This window comes from Gossypium arboreum, chromosome 6 (genome assembly GCF_025698485.1).
Source record: "Gossypium arboreum isolate Shixiya-1 chromosome 6, ASM2569848v2, whole genome shotgun sequence".
In the NCBI taxonomy this organism is placed as follows: domain Eukaryota; kingdom Viridiplantae; phylum Streptophyta; class Magnoliopsida; order Malvales; family Malvaceae; genus Gossypium; species Gossypium arboreum.
Window position 1 is genome coordinate 139,506,097 of NC_069075.1, and position 14,826 is coordinate 139,520,922.

At 29.4% G+C, this 14,826-nt stretch overlaps 1 protein-coding gene and 1 long non-coding RNA gene across 2 annotated transcripts; one reads left to right on the plus strand and one right to left on the minus strand.

The window, feature by feature from the left end:
- Window positions 1–4,471: 4,471 nt before the first annotated feature.
- LOC128293931 (uncharacterized) lies at window positions 4,472–5,876 on the minus strand. The gene is made up of 2 exons (XR_008284088.1): window positions 5,506–5,876; window positions 4,472–4,750 (listed from the first exon to the last, which is right to left on the minus strand). It is a non-coding gene; the product is annotated as an uncharacterized LOC128293931 (long non-coding RNA).
- Window positions 5,877–10,854: 4,978 nt separating this feature from the next.
- On the plus strand, window positions 10,855–12,189 carry LOC108485216 (uncharacterized acetyltransferase At3g50280-like). The gene has a single exon (XM_017789053.1). It carries the CDS (start codon window positions 10,855–10,857, stop codon window positions 12,187–12,189), a length of 1,335 nt encoding a protein of 444 aa, XP_017644542.1.
- Window positions 12,190–14,826: the final 2,637 nt, after the last annotated feature.

Here is a 14,826-nt window from a genome sequence, read left to right on the forward strand (position 1 = left end):
ATACATAATAAAATATAATATTTAAAATATTTACACAGTATATGCATAATAATATTAAAAATAACTATTAATGATATTACATAGATATATACATATGTAAAAAATAAATACATGATAATATTAAAAGTATGTACATAACATAAATATCATACATATAATATCTAAATATACATACATATATATATAGTATTTAAAAAGAAATATACATAATATAATATTGATATATAAATATGTGTGATATGGAACATAATACATATATATTTATAGAGTACATAGGTGTCATAAAAAATAAAAAAATAATAGTAAAACTATTAATAATACTATATAATATATATAATATACATATATATAAGTATGACAAAAATATAACAGTAATTAAAATATAATAGCATGAATAAAATTAAAATTAAAGTAAAATAATGAGAAAGAGTAGAAGAGGGACGAAAATCAAAGCAAAAACGAATTTTGGGGTGAATTTCAAAGAAAACAAAAAGAAAAACAACCAAATTGCAGCATGCGCATATCCTAGAAGTACTGAAAACGCAATATTCCCCATCCTAAAAAGCAGCGCGTGGTCGAGGACCAAATTGAAAAACAGGACATATTCTAGGGCCGAATTTAAAGTAGCAATAACTTGATTATAGAGACATGAAAAAGCGGAAGGGCTAAATGTGCAAATAGCCCTTCCGCTAAAAAAAATGTGCGGATCCTCTTTCTAGGCGGGTCGGGTCGCGAGTTCCCTCTCTCTCACCCCCTAGCCAGAGTTAAAGTCCGGTGAACAAGCCGCCATATGCCCCGCCGGTCGCCGTCGCTGGCTCCCGAAGGTACATTTTTTGCTTCTTTTTTTTTTTTTATGTCCTTATGATATATTGTATGTAGAGGTAAGCAAATTCGAAAATAAAATAAAAAGGAAAAAAATAATAAATAGAAAGAAAATAATAATAATGTAATATCACCTTTTGTTTTAGATTTTGATTCTTGATATTTCAACTTTTATTTTCCTGTTTCTTTGGTGTTGCTTGGATCTCTGCTTTCTTTTGTGCTTAGATCTAAAAATTGTCAAATGCTTTTTTTTTATATTTGCTCCAAAAAAAAATTATTCTCCCTTTACAATGGTTTTAGTATGGCCTTTTTATAGCCATTTACAAACTTTATTATATATATATATATATATATATATATATACTTAATGTCTTTTCTTCTTTTTGTATGGCAGGCAAACGGCGGTGGAGGCAAGTGCTATTTGCAATATCAATACAACTAAGGCAGTGGGATTAGGTGATTTAGGGTTTCTTTTTCTTTTCTTTTCTTTTTTTTGTTTTGGGTATTGGGCTAATTGGGTTAGGGTTAGGTATTAGGTTTGGGTTTAGTGGGTCATTTGGTTTAATCTGGGCCTGCAAATTGGGCTTGTACAGATATACACATTTCTTGAGGGTGCATCGATATTTGATAGGTGAGAAAGGTATTTATACCTCTGCAGAAAATCGATATCAAAATAGCATTTTAGAACTCTAAAAATTTAAATTTTGATGAAGGTATCTGTTATAGGCCAATTTTGGGCCATTCATTACAAACCAAACCCAAATACTACTAACCTAACTACCTATTCAGCCCATTTAAGCCCAAACCCCTAACAAAACACCTAACCCTAATCAGCAGCTGCCGAACCTACCCCAACCACCGTTCACCCACTTGCTTCTGCCACTGGTCACGTTTGCTACCAGCTCTGCAGCACCTCCCATCCCCTGCAAGTAGCAATGAAGAGACAGAAAGTAATAGAAAACAGATTGGTAAAGGGCTATATAAAGCCGAATGGAAAACTGAAAAAGGGTGGTTCGATTTTTCATCAATACAAGGATTAGATTTCAATATATACATAAACAGATCGAAAACATATAAAAAAAAATATACAAGAATAACACAAATTCAGCAGCCAAAATCTCGAAATCAAAGCCTTAAGGTAAATTTTTCTATTTTTATTTTTCGTCTTATTTTCTAACCTATTTCTCTTATATTTATAAACACATAAATATAAATAATATTATAGAACGTACAAAGTAAAAAAAAAACAAAAAAAAAACAAAAAAAACCAAATTTTTTACCTTTTCCGGCCACCGTGCACGGTGGTGCCGGCGACGGTCCGGCGATTGGACCGGTACCCCTCCCCCTGACAGGAAATCGCTCGGCTCCCCCTCTCTCCTTTTTTTTTTTTTTCTAATTTGGGCTTCAAATGATTTTTTTTTCTGATTTTGGAGGTATTTATACGGGTCGAAAACGGCACCGTTTTGGGTTTAAAACCCAGGGCACAAAACAACGTCGTTTTGCCCTGGGTCGGACCGACCCGACCTGACCTGCTAGGATTCGCGTGTTTTTTTAAGGGAGAAGCTATTTACGCAATCAGTCCTTCCGCTTTTTCATACATTTACAATTAAGTTTTTACGTTTTAATTTGGGCCCCAAAATTTTTCATGGTTTTCAACTTAGTCCCTCCGTGCAGCGCAGAGTTTTAACAGTAGGGAATATTGCGCTTTTGGTCCCTTTAGGTCACGCGAGCGTTACAATTCGGTCCTGTGCCTTATTTTATTTCTATTTTTGTCCCAGAATTCGATCATTTATTCGATTTAGTCTTTCTTGTTAGTTTCTTGTTTATTTTCAAATTATTTTGTTATTATTTTCTATTATTTATTATTATTAGTTATAACCTATATACTTATTATATTTATTTATTACATGTATTAGTGTATGATCTTTTATATATGTATATGTATTTAACATACTTATGTATTATATTATATATATATATATATATATTTATACGTTATATATGCTTTTAATATTATATTTTATATATATCATATATATTTGTAATGTTGTATTATCATATTTCAATACTATATTATGTATATATTTTCATATGTATATTATGCACATATATTTTCTAATATTTTTTTATGTATTATCATATATATATTTTAATGTTATTAGTTAAATATTTTTCTATACTATTTCGTGTATATACTTATATTATCCTCATTATTATTATTATATATGTATTCATATCATAGTGTTTTAATTACCTAATTTATATTATATTATATTATTTGTTTTACTACCATTAGTATTAGTTTTAATTTCAATAAATATTCTAGCATGCATATCTATATACTTTATGTAACATATTAATAGTTATTCTTTAAATATTATTATTATCTTTTGAAATATATGTATATTATATGTTCTCTTTAACATGTGCTACATATATATGTATATATTATGTACATATTTTAATAATACAAGTTATATATATTTTTTACTATTTTATGTATAGATTTCAAATCTTGTATATGGTATATTTCGACACTATTACTATTTATATATATATCTTGACGTACATGCTCTTAATATCATTTTTATGTATATATTATTATTACATTTATTTTTATCCCGATTATACTTATTATTAATTTTCATACATATTTTCTATTTTATGTGTATATATCGCCTTTTGTATAGTATTATTCCCATATATCATTACATTATTTATTATACCTATTATTTTCATTATTATCACTTATTATTCTGTTTTTATGTATATATATTCATTGTCTCTATGTCATGTTTAATTCTAGTATTACGCTTTATATCGCATATATCTTTATCGTTTTAATATTATTGTCACATTGATTATTTGCTTTAATATATACCTAGCTCTTTCATTTATTTATGTTTATTCCATATCAATTTTGCTTTGCATTACGTCGAAAATCATATTCTTGCTTTTTAATTAATTTCAATAATCAAGGCAACTTACCGATTTAACATTAAGTCATCGAATTTCATCGCTATGTTGGGTGAACATCAATTGACTCGTGTCAAAACGGTATGTCCTTCTCAAAAACTGAAAAAATTAAAGTTTCTCGTCCTTTCAATCGGATCACGACTAAATGTTACATTGAACTCGTATTTTTGAAAATCAAGACAACACGTGTTTTACGAGATACCAATTTTGGGTGTCGCGAGGGTGCTAATACCTTCCTCGCGCGTAACCGACTCCCGAACCCTACTTTTTCTCTGGATTTTCACGTAGACCTAAATTTAGCCTTCGTTTTTGTTCGAGAATAAATTTTCTTTTCAAAAAGATGATTTATTAGGTGTCTGATCACACCTATAAAAAGGATCGGTGGCGACTCCCCCTTTTTAAAATCAAACCTCGGTCTTTAAACTTTCAATCAAACACCCTAATTAGCGACCAAGCTAAAATTTTTACGTCGCTACAGTATCGATACCTTGTTTTTGAAATCGATACCAAAATAACAATATGTTTTGAAAATTTTAAGTTTCAAAGCCTAATTTAGGTAATTTTTATTAAAAATCACTTGAAAGCTTTGCTAAACCCCTTGCAAAGTTTTTGTTTCTTTACAACACTTAAAACCATTTCAAGGTGGCTTAAGGCAATTCAAAAACCACTCCAATTCAACCAAATTATCTCATTATCAAACCACAATTACAAGCATATATATAACTATCAATAATTCATTTCATATAGAACCAAAATATTTCAATTTAAAATACTAAAATAGATAAAGTTTTAAGAGTTTGCATTTTAGTCCCTAACACTTGGAAACACATTTAGTCTACCTATGTACAAGCCATTTTAACTCAAAATATAGTACCTACTCTTGTAGCTCTTGGAGATGTGATGAGATGAGAGATCTCCTAGCTCGACTTTACTTCTTCAAGTCTAACTGTACCTACGTGTTGAAATAAACACGTTAAGCTGGTGAAAGCTTAGTAAGCACTACAAAGTAATAAATAGGTAAATGAATCATAACATAATGTTTAAACTTATCCAATTAATACATATTTACGCACATGAAAATGTCTACAACTATACCTTACTTTAACAAAATTTAACTTACCTTTGATAGTTACTAAACTTACCACAACACTTTGATGATTCACTTTTGTTCACATTTCATATCCTTAGCCCATAGTAGACTTTTACAGAACATACCGAATATATAGAACAAATACAGAGGTGCATTATTATGCACTAATGAATAGATAGCACTAAGGTGCTAATAATCGGAGAGCGCGCTAAGGTCTCTTAATGGCATGCCACTAATATCTTAGTAGTTCTAAATTCTGTCTACTTGGGCATTAAAACTGAATTTAGTACAAATTTTTCATAATAAATATGTCTCAAAAAATATTTCACATTTTCACTATTTCACAATTTAGTCCTAATAAATAAATCATAAATCACATTTATAATACCTTTTTCACATAGTATTTCTTTCACAACATCATTACTTAGTATTCAAACAATTATATCATTTCATATTCTTCACCTATTCTTTTCTTTACATATTTCATAATTTCACAATTTAATCATTTGTTTAATATTTATATATATATATATATATTACATTTTTATCATAAATAATTTCGATACTAAAATTATAAACATTTAAAGAAAATAAATTTAAATCATTGTAGTACTTACAACAAAAGGGTTGAGATGATGTGTTTCTTTCTTCCTTCACTCCTTAGCCTTCTCCTTTCCTTTTCATTCAATTTTATTCTCTCACTTCTTCCTTTTTTCTTCAATTTCATATAAAACATATAATACTTATAAGTTAAAACTAAAATCAAATAACTCTTCTATGTTAGATTATGAAAATAAACATGTATATCATGATAATTTCATCATCTCTTACTTTAACTCCTTGAAAACCTAAAATCCTAACTCTTGCTCTTTCTCTCCTTTTTAACACATCTATGGGGGTTCTCTTATGAGATTAAGATGTTCACAAGCCTGATTTATAGTGTTTACAAAAGAAATCCTAAAAAAAAAAGGAAGGTTTTGAGTTTAGTCTGTTCAACAATGGAGGAGGGATACAAAGGAAATAAAAACAAAAGATGGGTAAAGATAGATATGAAAGTGACATGGGCTTGGAAAAAAGATAATAACTTTTGTAATAGCCAAAATTTCAGCGATGTCGAAAATAGTAGTTCGAGACAACCAAATTTGACAAATGAACTCGTAGATTATATTATTTAATATTTATGAGCCAAATGTAGCTTTTAAAAGATTTTTGAAATAGTAAATTGTGTTTTATAAATATTTATTTGGTCAAGAAATTGAGAAAAAAATTACGAGATCTCGGTATTATAAATTGATCCATAAATATTTTTATAAATATTTACAAAGTGTCAATAAGGTAGTATTAAAATTTCGTTAGAAAATTTTGACGTTTGGTGATTAATTAAATAAAAAGGACTAAATTAAAAAAGGTGTAAAAGTTGCTAGAAGGATTAAATAGCTCAATTGTCAAATGAGGAAGAACCTAAAGTGCAAATAAGCCCAAAGGAGATATTTTGGGCGGCAATAGCTGAGAAAAGTCGGGAAATGGGTGAAATAAAGGCAAAATTGAAAAATTGCCAAAATTAACTAAATAAAAATGAGACCTAATTGGAATATCTAGAATTCTCTTCATTTTTTCTTCATTTTCATCAGGTGAAAAACAGCCATGGAAGAGGGTTCAAGCTGGTTTTCATACTCTAGTTTCATGTAAGTTTAATTCTTGCTTTCTCCTTGAAATTTCTAAGATTTTGGACTTTTATAATTGGGTCCAACTTACTATGTCATTAGTTTTTGATTCCATGGCTAATTTTTAAAGTTGCTATGGATGAGTGTTGGAAGCATATGATGAATAAATATAGAATTGAAGCTTTAATTTTGATATATGATGATTTTATCAAGTAAAATTAATGGGAATTGATTTTAGGACCTAATTATGAAAGAGTTTGGAATTAAGGTCTAGTGCTAAAGTCCTGATTTTTAGGGGTTATAAAGTAGTTTAAAATGATAGACTAAAATATTAATTGAGAAAAATTAGCTCAATTGAGGGGTTAATTGAGCAAGGACTGAATTGTATGAACTGTGAAATTTGAGGTAAAATGGAAATCAACATTTTGCATTAAAACTGTTTTGGACAGCAACAGTAGTATAATTTTGAAAAATTACCAAAAATTTTAGAAATCGAATGAGAGGATGAATAAAATGTGAAATTAAATCTTATTGAGTCTAGTTTCTTATAGATGAAACGATGTAAGTAATGGAATTGTAAATCATGAGATATAATAAATTTGTGAGAGAAGGTCAGAATGATTTCTGGTTCCCCTATTCTGAATTTGGAAAATCATAAAAAATTGAAAAATAATAATTAGGGGCTTAAATTTATACTTTTAGAATCCTTAATGAGTTTATTTTTAATAGAAATAAACGAGAACATTATTCAAATCCCGTATGAGGAGATAATTATTTTTTTGTGAAGAAGGGTCAGAACTGTCAGACAGCAGAACAAGAGTGAATTTAAAGAATAAACTGTACTTATTGGATAAACTAAAAATTCTGAAAATTTTATGGTAAGAAGATATGTAAGTCTAGTTTCAAGGAAAATTAGCGGATCTTAATTTGGAGCTTCATAGCTCAAGTTAAAAATAATTTAGTGACTATTGTATGGATGGACAGCTTTGGAATATAAATATAAGTAAATAATGAAATTATAGATAACGTTACTTATAAGTATGTTATATACATTAAGCATGTGGAATGGAGAGGAGGAGGAGGAAAATATGTGAGCGACTTATGCATAAATTGGTCACATGCTCGATTACATTTGGTAAATGTTAAACTTTGTTAAAATGAAAAATGTTATAAATTCATGTTTGAATTAAATATTATATATGTTAAAGAATAATTTGAATATTTGATATTGCCTAATAAATGAATATTCGATATTGCTTAGTAAATGTCAAGCCAAATATATATATATATATATATATATATATATATATATATATGTTATAAGTGGAACATGCGTGAAAGAATGTGGTAAGTATTTTCATGGTTATTATTGAGCTTATTCACATGAATCTATCATTTGAAATTGTGATAGACAGGAAGAAATAGGGAATGACATACTTATGTATGGTTATATGTATCTGAAACACAAGAAATTAATTATGGTTATATATTTGATATATGGAGACATGAGACTATGATATATGAACATGGAATATATTTTATAAATGTGTTCGTTCATAATTATAGAATTGTGCAACTCAAGTGTACTATTTGTATAAAAATAGTATTTCAAATGATTTGATGAGTAAAGCTCCAATGTGAGATAGTTTGAAATCAAGACAAATTATTATGAAAGCGTATTTAAAATACATAGATATGATTGTTATAAGTTATGTGAATAAATGATGTGTAAAAGTATATGCATATGAGAAATTTAATGAAAGTTGAGCCCATACATGTTTTTTGATATTTATAAGAATTATATGACTAACAATGTGATAAGAATAGGTATTAGGGCTCATGATCAATTCAAATAATTATGTTTTGCATAATTATGTTGAATATAGAGAAGCAGTAAGTTAATTACCATGTTATACAAATTTATTAAATATTACATGTTTACTTTGTTTTACTTTTTTCCCTAATTAATAATGATTCGATAAGCTCCGGTAATGCCTCGTACCCTATTCCGATAACAGATACGGGTAAGGGGTGTTACAACTTTCTCCCACTTTCTACACCATTCCATAAAAATATCTCATCATTTTTTAATTAAAAATGTCAAATTACTAATAAATGCCATCCATCTTTACACTTCAGTCCTAATCATTATGTCTAAAAATATCTACTTGACTAATTACCATCTTATCCTTTTTCATCTTTTATGATTCCTTGGATGACTCATAACTATCTTTGAGTCAATTTTTTTTCTTAGTCCTCCTTTCCTTTCCACTATTACTATGTATATGCTAACTTTTTTATTTTTCCTACTTTGGCCATAGTAATTTCTCTACTCTTTCAATTTAGTCAATACATCTATTTAAAATTTTCCTATCTAGGGAGTATTTGCTAATCTCATATCGAGTTTAAGTACTTCCTAATTTAATACTCAAAATTCCTATTTGTTTTATTTCTAGAATTCTCCTATAATTCCTTACCCGATCCATCATTGTACCTAACTCCAAGTTAAAATGCAGATGTTACAATTATTTATTGGTATGAAACTTGGTTAAGATATGTTATAATTTTATTTTAGTACGCTTGTTTACTTAATATTTTTATGTGTTTGAATTTGAATTATGTTGCTCAGCATGCAAAAATGTTTGTTTCCATGCGTAAGTATTGAGAGACTTTTGATTAATTTGTGAAGTTTATAGCATTTAGTACTCAAGCTCAACTCATTACGGTGTACGTAATGCTATTTTGAAATTAAGATTATAAATGGCATGTACCTAGTCTTAAGAAGTTTTATAAGTCCCTAATGATTTTGGTTAATTGGTATTCGTTGTTCATGAGTATAAATTAGTGATCATATTTTGGATTTATAATAACTCAAGCGATGAACTTTAAAGCTTGATTTGTTTTGATATATGCATGTCGTTGAATATTGTTCATAAACTATGCGCCACGCTTCTTGATTCTCTTTTGACGTCATATTTCTATTTATTAAGTTGTCTCGGCAACAAATGGATGTCCTACATTCGATTACGTCAGTTCCACAACTTCCCTTATCTTTGAATTATACATACAAATCTTCCTGAACTTGTCATTCCTAGTTCCTTAATTATGTTACTCAACAACTTAAACTGAAAGATATAAACTGATGCAAGCCTCCAATTCAATCATTGACGATTCTTGCAACACATTCAGATACCTCAAGCATATTCAAGGTGAACCAATCTTTAGATACCTCGCTAGAGGGGATCAATGAACCGTAAGGGTCATACCCATTTTTCGATTTTCGAGTTGGTTCAAGATCATTAGAACTTGTTTTGATCGGAATTTAGTGGTTTTGAGGGCAAAGAAGAAATAAAAATGAGTCCTGAAAGTAGAAATTTTAAAAATTATAGCAATTGAGAAAATAAATAAGAAAGTACTAGCCTAAAAGTCAATGCTGGAAAATTTGTACATAAATTCTACACGTTTATCCATTACTTCATTGGCAAGAAAAAATCCATTCTCTTACACCATTATCACTAATAATAACGAAACATTTAATATCTTAGTGGCCCATTGTGTGTCTCACCGTATTAATCCGTACGGTAATGATAGGTTAGGTTGTCGGCAACCTTTTCTTTAATAAATTAGTTTAGGGTAAATTTTATCATTAGTCACTAAATTATGGTTAAATTTTTGTTTTAGTCACTTAATTAAAAAGTTACAATTTAATCACTAAATTATTCAAAAAATTTCATTTAAGTCAATAAACTATTTAAAAAAATTTATTTAAGTCACTGGACTATTACGTTTTTGTTTTTTAAAAAGTTTTGTCAGTGAATTCCAAACGATAATTAAACGGTCAGTATAATGGATTAGTACCCATCGACAAGTAGAAGAACATACCTTAGATCCAAGTCAATTTGACGACCAATGTCGATGATTGAAGAAACAAGTTATTTGAATTTTTGTTCACGGATTCATAATGTTTAAAGTTATTTCATAAAATAAAAAAAAACTAAACTTAAAAAATAAGGGGAAAAGAAGTTTTCGATTAATGCAAGCAGTACGAACAAAAAAAGTCATATAACATCGATTTTAAAATTTGAACATTTTAATAAATTTTTTTAGTTAAATAACCAAAACGATAACTTTTTCATAATTTAGCAATTAATGGTATAGTTTATCCATTAGTTAATTGTCAACTTGGTATACATACGGAGTATATATGTTATATATACACGTGTGTGTGTATATATATATGCATATGTAATGGCCATAGCTTGTCAATTACTTTTATTAGCTAATCTCGTAAGAATCCAAGATATGACAGGGGTTGAATATATCTCGAGTGATATGGTTCAGGCAGTGATTCACAAGGCCGAGTTGAGCCAGCTGAGGGTTGAGTTAACTCCATGGGATCTTCAGCTTCTTCTAGTCGGTCCAGTCCAAAAGGGTCTCCTTTTTCCCAAACCACGACATGAAAACTCCTTTATCAACCACTTAAAAGCCTCTCTTTCCGACACTCTACTCTACTTTCCACCCCTTTCGGGCCGCCTAGCCACTACCGAACATGACGACGAAAAGGTTTCGTTTTTCATCGATTGTAATAATATCGGGGCCTTGTTTATCCATGCTAAAGCAAATGGAGTGACCATTTCCGACATTATGGAACCTCTTTATGTTCCGTCGATTGTTCATTCGTTTTTCCCACTCAACGGTGTTAAAAACATAGAGGGCGTTTCTAACCCATTGCTCGGAGTGCAAGTGACTGAGCTTGTGGATGGCATTTTCATCGGTATCACGGCGAACCATTCCGTGGTCGACGGTACATCCTTTTGGCACTTCTTTAACTCATGGTCCGCCATTTCAAGAGGTTTAATCCACTTACCGAAGCTCCCTGTTTTTCAACGTCGGTTTTTTAATAGCATCAATTTCCCCATTCAGATTCCTAAATCTCATGTCCAGAATTTCCATGACGATTTTGTTGTGCCACTTTTTAAAGAAAGGGTTTTCCATTTCTCAAAACAAAGCATTGTAACCCTCAAAGCAAGAGCCAATGCAGAGGTCGGCACCGGCACCACCACCACCACTAACCAAATGGTACAAATCTCATCACTTCAAGCACTCTTGTCCCATCTATGGCAATCTATTATTCGCAACAAAAATTTAGAGCCAAATGAAGACACCCATTACTGCTTTATCATTGGCGGCAGACAAAGATTACATGATTTGCCACAAGAGTATTTTGGGAATGTGATAAAGATCCAAAAAGTGACGATGAAAGTTAAACAACTGTTAGAACAAGGAGTAGGTAGCATAGCATTGGAAATGAACAAGGTGATTGCTGCCAATACAGGTGAAGATTTCAACAAGTTCATTGAGACATGGATTGCAAGCCCTGAGCTGTTGAAGATTTCGGTATCGAGTCGGAATTTGATCACAAGCAGTTCACCTCGGTTCGACATGTATGGTAATGATTTTGGATGGGGAAAGCCAATAGCTGTAAGATCTGGGTCGGCAAATAAATCTGATGGAAAAATAACATTGTATTGTGGAGCTGAAGAAGGTAGTATTGATATTGAAGTATGTCTTCCACCTGAGACATTGAATGCTTTGGGAAATGACGAGGAGTTCATGGATGCTATTATTACCAACTAAAGTCATTTAATGCTTTCCACGTGTAATATATGTATTTGAACACTTGGAATATAATTGTATATTTACTTAATTTTAGAACAAAAGATATTTATTAATTAAATAATTAAATAATGAGATTTTGTTTGATAAATAAATTAAATAATGACAATTGTAATAAATTTATTGGTACAAATGTGAAAATATAAGTGTGTACAATTGTAATATTAGTATTTGATATTAAATAAGATATTTATTAATTAAATAATTATATTATGAGATTTTTATGTAATAAATATATTAAATTATGATAAATATATAGTAAAATTTATGACATGTGTAATAATAAAAATATATACAAATGTAAAATAAATATTGATTACTAAATAAATATTTATTAACTTATTATATTATATATATATAACAAAACAAAGTAAATGAAAGAAATAAAAAAAGAAAGAAACAGAATAGGCAAACGTGAAACAGGGGAGAAAGAGAAAAAGAAAGGAAAGAAAGAAAAGGGGAAATTTAAGGTTTGAAACTTTAAAGTTTAATTGGTAAGTTAATATAGCCCTTTTCACTTAATTTTGATGTTTTAAAAGCTTTAGAACAAAGTTTTGATGAAATTAAATTAATATTTTGAAAGTTATTAGATTTCTAAATATTGTTCATGTTGAATAAAAAGATGAATTGGGGTTAGATTGATAGGAATTCTAGTTAGAAATGAAATAAGGATTGAATTGTAAAGTAATTCATAAGTTTTATGTTGTAGAGACTAAATTGATGAAATTTTAAAATTAGGAAAATGTGCTGGAAATTTAATAATTAAGTATGAGTTTGGACAAAATTTGAATAGAAATGAAGTATGACTTGAGATAGAAAAAGTAAGTGAATTTGGTTAAGATTAAATTGAAATTAAAGTAGAAATTGAATAGAAATTGTATTAATTAGATATAAATTAGTAGTGAATTAATGAATAAGAATTGTTTTAAATCCCGTAGCTAATGTTGTCTCAGGAAATCTCGGCTAAGCAAGGAAAAATGGCAAAGACAACAGGAGTTAGCTCGAGAAAATACGGTTTGTATTTCTATAATCCGAACTTAGTCATTATTTGTTATATTTATATACATATGGCAATTGTTAGTGATTGAATTATGATGTTTTACAATTGAAATGGATTGATTTAGTATGCAATAAATTTTTTAATTTATATTGATTGAAATTATTTTGATTGAATTATATAATATATATAATTTATGTAAAAATTTGAATATTGAATAAATGTTATATTGAAAAATATATTGATTGGAAATATGAGAAAATTGATATGGATATATGAGATTGTGATATTTGAATATTTGATATTGAAAAGTGAATTGAATTGTATTGAATTATGAATTAATGTGAATAATTGAAATATATTTGTTGAATTGAATGACATTGTATGAGTTGTGAAAATGGGTGAATATATGTGATTATCAGAATGGTATATTGATGAAAGAATTATTAAATTGAGAAAGTGAATGAAATACCCTATTAACTAGTCGGGTTGAGTCGGATATAATTGGCATGCCATAGAATCTGGAAGTGTACGGGAATTGCCGACTTTACCGATCAGGCACTTTATGTGTCGTATTTCAGGCATCTCGTGTGTCGTATCAGGCACCTCGTGTGTCGTTTTAGGCACTTTATGTGTCGTATACTGATCAGGTACTATGTACCGTTTTAGGCACAATGTGCCGTACTGGTGTGTTTGGGTTGGAATCCATGTATCCGTCAAAGTCCAAGTTTGTTAATAGGGGTAAATAAGTGAAAGATAAATCGAATAAATTTGATTGATCAAGCTATTGAAATGGAATGAGAAATTGAATTGAGAATTGAAAATTTAGATATGAGATTGAAAATATGAACCAAAGGTTCATGAAATGATTGGAGTTCGAACTGATGATATATGATGCCACTTGATGAATTGAAATGTGATTTGAGATATATGAATCATATGTATATAGTGAAAGCTATCAGAGATAGTAAGTTGATATGGTATAAATGAAATTGACTGTTATTGAAATGAATTAAAATGGAATATAATTGATAAATGCATAGTTGAATATAGTTTATTGATATTGAATTGTGAATAAATTAAAGAAAGCTGTACTGAATTCTAACAGTCCCTACCCGTATTCCGAGCCTAGAATAGGGTACGAGGCATTACCAAACTTAATATGATCAATCATGTAAAAAAAATCAGCCATAAAATTTTTTCTAAATTAAAAACTTTCATACATTTGTTTAACGTCCCTTATATGGGCCTACGGGGCCCAAAACATACATTCAGGGTGGTTCGGGACCAAACCGTAAACATATGAAACTTTTGCAACACTTAGAAAATTTTCACACTTTGGAGAGTCACACGCTCGTGTTTTCAACCCGTGTAACTCTCTGTTTATAACTTCATCACCCTTGTCAGTCGTACACTTCATATAAATAACAAGAAACGTGTATGGGCTTAATTCTCATTCAATTTCTCATATATTGTAGCACCCCAAACCCGGCCCAGAAGTTATGGCCGGATCCGGCATGCCACATCAAAACGTAAAAAAAAATTTCCATTCTAAGTCCGAAAATCGTACTTGATGTTCAAAAGATTAATTCATTAAGGGT